Raw genomic sequence first — 6,497 nt, forward strand, 5'->3', positions numbered from 1 at the left:
TGACAGTTGTGAATAAGCCAATGGTAACATGTTTTAGAGAAAGTCCACATGCACTTTAGCATTGGTTAGCATTGGTAAAGTGCCCAGAGTACTAAAGCCAGCAGCAACAAGGCCTGCAAACAGGAGGTCAGAAAGCAAACTGTCAGGGGAAACCACACCAAGGATGCCAGGTCTAACAGTCCACAATTCTAGATCATATGAGTAATGCACACGCATGTTTTTTCCTAAGCACCTGTTTTACTGAGTATCAACATATGTCATAACTTGTTTCCTAAATATTTTGATGATTTTCTTTTTCAGATCAAAATTTACTACGTGAGCTTGAGCGAAAGAAAATCCTTGTCTTCACCCCTTCTCGGCGCGTTGGAGGCAAACGTGTTGTGTGCTATGATGACCGTTTCATTGTGAAGTTGGCTTACGAGTCTGATGGTATTGTTGTATCAAATGATACCTACCGTGATCTGCAAAATGAAAGACCCGAATGGAAGAAATTCATTGAGGAACGACTACTGATGTATTCTTTTGTTAATGACAAGTATGTGTTGCCTGCAAAGAGCTAATTATAAAATGTGACCGGGCACAGCATTTATGTTTATAATATGCAGAGGATCCACTTAACACACAAATCTTGTACAACTAACTATAATATTCAGGATTCCTGAACATGAAGTGGCATGTGATATACAAATACTATGGCCCTCATTATAACATTGGCGGTCCAGCTCCCCTACGCTAGAGGTGACGGTAACACCGCAGACAGCGTGGCAGTGCTGGACTGCCAGATTATTACCACGGCGGTGAACAGGCTGCAAAGCAGCCAGTTCACCGCCTGGACCGCCAGGGCGGTTGGACCAACGGGGCGAAGGTGGACTACCATCGACCCGGTGGTTCACCATAGACCGCCGATGGTATTTGGAGTCTCCTACACCACCAGGAAATCCCTGGCAGAAAGGATACTGGCAACAGGAATTTACATTCCTGTCAAGAGTATAAGACTCTCCCCAGCCCCCCCCCCCACCCAGCCACGGTCCCCCGTAAGCCCCTAGAGACCCCACCACTTCCACCCCATCCAAACATGCAAGCACCACACACACACACATGCAGTCACGCAATTCATACTCTCATACAGACACACACACACTTGCACACACCCCCACCAGCCCTGCATCCATTCACGCACTCACACAGACACTCTCAATCACACACATACACACACACAAACCCCAACCCCCTCCAATCACACTAACACACACCCCCATGCACTCACACACCACTCATCACCCCCCTTCCCCTCAACGGACAGGCATTTAAGTTTACACAGTGAACGTCCGGGAGGGGACAGGCTCCTTGTGGCCTTCTCCGCCGGCACTGCCCCATCACCACGACACCGCCATGCCTGTCACCAACTCGTAATAGGTGTGGCGGTGTTGTGATGCCGTGGTGGTGCAAGCGGAGCAGCCGGCACTGCACCACTGACTGCCAGTATGGCTGCTGGCAGCTCTCCGCCCAAAATCCGTCAGAGAGCCGCCCGCAGTCATAATATGGCGGTCTTGTGGCTGGCAGGACTTCGGCGGTCTAGGTTTTAGACTGCCGAAGTCATAATGAGGGCCAATGTGTCTCTCTTAAGTGGTGATCACAATTTAGTTTAAGATCTGTTTTTTGCTTGACTTAATCCATGTTATAGACCTCATAATGTCCCACTTGTTTACATTTTGGGATTTTTCCAGTGCATGTTTTATCACTTTGGAGGTGCAAAAACCTTTCTGGTTTTTGTGTTTTCTGGTCTAGTGCAAGCAGTAACTATATATGTTTTCGTACCCTGTAAAGTATTGCATTTCACTTCATATTCGTAATTTAACAAGGAGAACAGAAACTAAAAAAAACAAACAGAATAACTGATTTGAAAATGGAATGGTATTTAGTGTTTAAGATCCACTAAGGGAAATAGAATGGTCTTAAAATCTCCAAAAGGAAGGATTGGAAACTTAACTAGCTTGGGCTAAATTTAGAAATTCATTTACTTACGTACACAATGCTAGTTTGGTCCTTCTGCATTGTTAATGTGGCTGGATGCTGTGAATTGGAAGATGTCCTTTGGTGTTTTTTGTAATGGGCAAATGTGTACAGCAGAAGCAAGTGATGCCATATATTGTGGAATATAAATTAGGGTTCAAACACCTGCCTAGAGTGGAACCCATTACCCAGTCAGTACTTTTTCCCTTTGTGTAAATCAAAACCACAGCAGAATGAGTGACAACCTTTAAATATCCAGTGAGTGCCCACAAGCTAATTGATTGGGTCAGTACACTTTTAGAGCACACCATGTAGAATTGCCATTTGTAGGTAATAACGGAATGTATTGAAAAATGAATTCAACATTTGGAAATTTGACGTTTTTTGCAGTCTGTGTAAAATCTGATGGTGATTCTGTTGTTTTTTTCAGAGTCAGTCAGTTGTTACTGACTTTGTTAGGATTGTTGACCCTTATTCAAATAGAGAATCTCCTGTTTTGAGGACATCAGTAAACCAGTGGTCACAGAGTGATCCTTTTGCAAAAGAGCGTTCAAGTACACACACAAAATTATGTTTAATCTTCCACCCTCAGTTAGTAGACCGAGTAATGCAAATGCACCCACATCTTATAGACGCCCAAAGGTTGGCTGCTGAAATATTCCGTTATAAGTCTCAAAACCCAGGGATGTGAGTCTATGCACTTTTGTATGGGCGCTTGGAAATTGAATGGAGGTGGGCACATTAAGGGCAACAGAGTCTGTCAATTTACATGGATGTTTTTGCACCCTGTTTAAGACCTCATAAAAACTCATTGCCGATCCCGATTCAGTTGTAAACAAGTGTAAAACCTTGTACTAAGTTAGTAGGCAAACCACGGACATTATGAGTTTGCTCACCTCGAAAGAACACCTACAATGGTCTCTGGTAACAGCTAGAATCTGCAGCTCACCACTATTAAGTGGCTTCATTAGGGGAGCTTTGTGGAGAAAAGAGGTGGAGTGGCTGATTAGGTGTTTATTAGACATATGATAACCACCGGGATGGAAACAGTGATGATTGAGAGTAGGAGTGGCTCATACCATCATACTCTCTCTAGTCCACACATTTTTGCCTCTGCTTTGCTGTCTCTGTGATCTGAAAAATATTGGCACTGTTTGACCTAGTGGTGATTGCAAGTAATGTAGATTTACCCAGCGTTTTAGATTGTGCAGCTTATGTCTGCATGTTCATAATTTATTCAAGATAATATTCTGTGCATAAACTATCAAGAAAAGCTAGCTGTAATTTAAATTTTTGTATTCTAGGTTTATGCCTCCTGATGATCCCCTGGGTCGCCATGGACCAAGCTTGGACAATTTTTTGAGAAAAAAAGCCATTGTTCCAGAGCACAAAAAGGCTCAATGTCCATATGGTAAGGATGTGTAGGAACTCCATTGAAAGTGTAAATCTGTTTTGCTTCACTTACTGTAATTAATTAATTGAGGTTAATTACAACGCATCTCTGGTTTTGATTTTTTTCAGGCAAAAAATGTACATATGGGATCAAATGCAAATTTTACCACCCAGAGAGGATAAATCAGCCACAGAGGTCTGTCGCAGACGAACTTCGTGCAAATGCCAGGCTTTCCCCAACAAAGGGCACTGCTGGCCCACAAAGAGAAGAAAAAAAGACCAGGAAGCCATCACAGGCTGAACCTGCGCCTGCAGTGTCGAAAGAGTCTGACAAAGCATCTCAGAAAATAATTTCAATGGAGAGAAGAAATTCCAGCCATAAGGGAAATTGCTTTGTGACTGAACCTTCCATCAGAGGAAGTGCCTCAAACAGTGTGTCTTCTCATGACAGCTGCTATGGATCTTCTGAATGGTATCCACATCATCCCTCTCACATGGACTCGATTTCCTATTCCTCTCTCGATTGTGCAGACTCTGGTTTTATGTCTCAGTCTCTTGAGAGCCAAATGGCTGATATGTGGAGTTGCAGGTCAACAAGCCACTGTGAACACTCTCATCCAGACCAAATGGGATCCTGTAGCTACTGTCCATGTAATAAAGAAAGACAAGCCTACCAACCATCTAGTGCTGCAAAACAAAAAGACTATCATCACCGGCCTCTCCAACACCCTCCTCACCACCAGGACTTTCACAAAACTATTACTGCAAGTTGCTCTAGTGGCACTTTCTTCCCTTACATACAGGACCAGTCTCAATGTAGGTCATCGTACAACTATCCAGGTTTTGTAAGGTCTGAGCACCAGTCTCCAGCTGACATGCACAGCCTTCCCAGTGACCATCATTCCACCTCAAATCCTACTCGGTATCGTTCTGACCCAGGCCCATATCACTCCACCTCTGCCCCCCCTCAGTTTCTTTCAGAATCACATCAAATGTCACATCAAACAAGATCTCGGGATCTCTGTCACATTCCTGGTGCATCTGCATCAGTAAACCAGTGGTCACAGAGTGATCCTTTTGCAAAAGAGCGTTCAAGCACACGCACAAAATTATGTGGAATCTTCCACCCCCAGTTAGTAGACAGAGTAATGCAAATGCACCCACATCTTATAGACCCCCAAAGGTTGGCTGCTGAAATATTCAGTTATAAGTCTCAAAACCCAGGGATGTGAGTTCATGCACTTTTGTATGGGCGCTTGGAAATTGAATGGAGTTGGGCACATTAAGGGCAACAAAGTCTGCCAATTTACATGGATGTTTTTGCACCCTGTTTAAGACCTCATAAAAACTCATTGCTAATCCTGATTCAGTTGTAAACGAGTGAAACCTTGTACATTGTTTGTAGGCAAACGCCGGCCGTTCTGAGTTTGCTCACCTCAGAAGAACACCCACAATTAGTGTGTTGTCCCCATTTAGGAAGTCCAAAACTCGGATTTATGTGATATTATCACACCATCAAATTGCCTCACCCTGTAGCATAGCACATTCCATGTGTGGTATTGCTGTACCACACTTATGTGAAACTTAAAATGATTATTTTATTCTGTATCGTTTGCCCTTGTTTTCAAACTACATAGGTGTCTATCTGTCCTAGGTCTTCCTGAATCACCTTTTTCTGTACTTATAATTTGGCCGATAATAAGCACAATATGGTCCATGTACTCTGACGGTTTCTCTACTTGTTTTTACCACAGTAAACCTTTGCATATTTTATCACACCTAGATGTCTGCTCTAATCCAGTAATAATGAAAGGATATTCCTTGCATTCACTGCATTTTCAGCGGAAAGTGATTTCAGACTTCAGTAGAAAGTGTTTTTCCGCCATGTTCTTGTGATGGTGTTAATTTAGTGTATCTTGTACTTGCTTTCTTAATATTATAATTTTTTCTTTTTTTCTAAAAAAAAATTTGGGGGGCGGTTGGGATGTCTGTCTGTTGTCTTCATAACGTTTAGGACGTGCCTAATTGCAGAAAATCACTACACTAAGTAGAAAGTGTCCAAAGATGCATGCTTGTCACTCCCCATTACTGTAAACCGGGTCGTGCATGTTCACGTCAAAACCCATGTATGAAATGTGGTTATTTGTTGAGGACTGTCTTTAATTTACAAAGTGATTTAGGGAGGTAGACCTCTGTGTCACAAAGCATCTGCTACTAAATCCACGTGATATGTACCATTTGAGGTTTACTTTTTATAGTTTGTATTGAACTGTAACAAAGCCCACTGCAAAGAAATATTTAAAAAAAAAAGAAATTAATATTTTTTAGTGAAGTCGCCGTTTAATTTGCTAATCCTCCTACATTTAACTGATGGGTATTGTGCTGGGTGTGAAACATTGTCTTCCAGACAATCTTGGATTGCAGTTTGAATAATCAGGAATCCACAGGCATTGTGTGCATTCTGTTAACTACTTGCTGGTGCCAGGGTGTTCCATAAGCATACACTTAGCCAATCTGGTTGCAGACTTAATGCTGGGCGTTGTGTTATTTTTGTCACTGTCACATTTTGTGTACTCTTTTACATGAGTTTCTATTCCGTCACTCGTATTTCGTGCCCTCCCGTATAAAACTGTGAGTTTGCCACTGTCACATTTTGCGGCCTGTCTGTGACTGAACAATTTTTTTTTCTCTAAGTTGTAAAGTGTGTATACCTCTTGCTCTGTGCTAGATAAATTGTCTTTATTGGTACATTTCCGATTTCAGGGAAGGACTAATACTGTATTTGTAAATACTGCGTAATTTGAAAAAGAAAATAGTAAGCGGTTAAAAAAAAACTAATTGAATCTGGTCACAAACGTCATTGCTGTTTTTAGGCTGCAACTGAATGTACCTTCAAGACCAGGCAATGGATTTGTTGATACACATTGTATCATTATTAGAAATACGTGTTTATATGGGTCAGTCTACAAGTCCCGCAGTGTGCCAAAAGGGGATAATCAATAGAACATGGCTCTAGCAAAGAAGTCAAACAATGTATAAACTTTTTTGTGAGACATTTTCTATTTTCGCCTTGATTGATTGTTCACACTGGC

At 42.1% G+C, this 6,497-nt stretch overlaps 1 protein-coding gene across 1 annotated transcript in view; it reads left to right on the top strand.

Annotated features, from left to right (window-relative positions):
• Positions 1 to 5,693, top strand: part of ZC3H12A (zinc finger CCCH-type containing 12A) — a 54,130-nt gene extending 48,437 nt beyond the window's left edge. The window contains exons 4-6 of the mRNA XM_069223873.1: positions 301 to 535; positions 3,318 to 3,424; positions 3,535 to 5,693. Coding sequence (XP_069079974.1) covers positions 301 to 535; positions 3,318 to 3,424; positions 3,535 to 4,637 — 1,445 coding nt within the window. The 3' untranslated portion in view covers positions 4,638 to 5,693. The remainder of the gene's footprint in view (positions 1 to 300; positions 536 to 3,317; positions 3,425 to 3,534) is intronic.
• The last annotated feature ends 804 nt before the right edge of the window (positions 5,694 to 6,497 follow it).

Source organism: Pleurodeles waltl, chromosome 3_1 (assembly GCF_031143425.1).
Source record: "Pleurodeles waltl isolate 20211129_DDA chromosome 3_1, aPleWal1.hap1.20221129, whole genome shotgun sequence".
NCBI lineage: Eukaryota > Metazoa > Chordata > Amphibia > Caudata > Salamandridae > Pleurodeles > Pleurodeles waltl.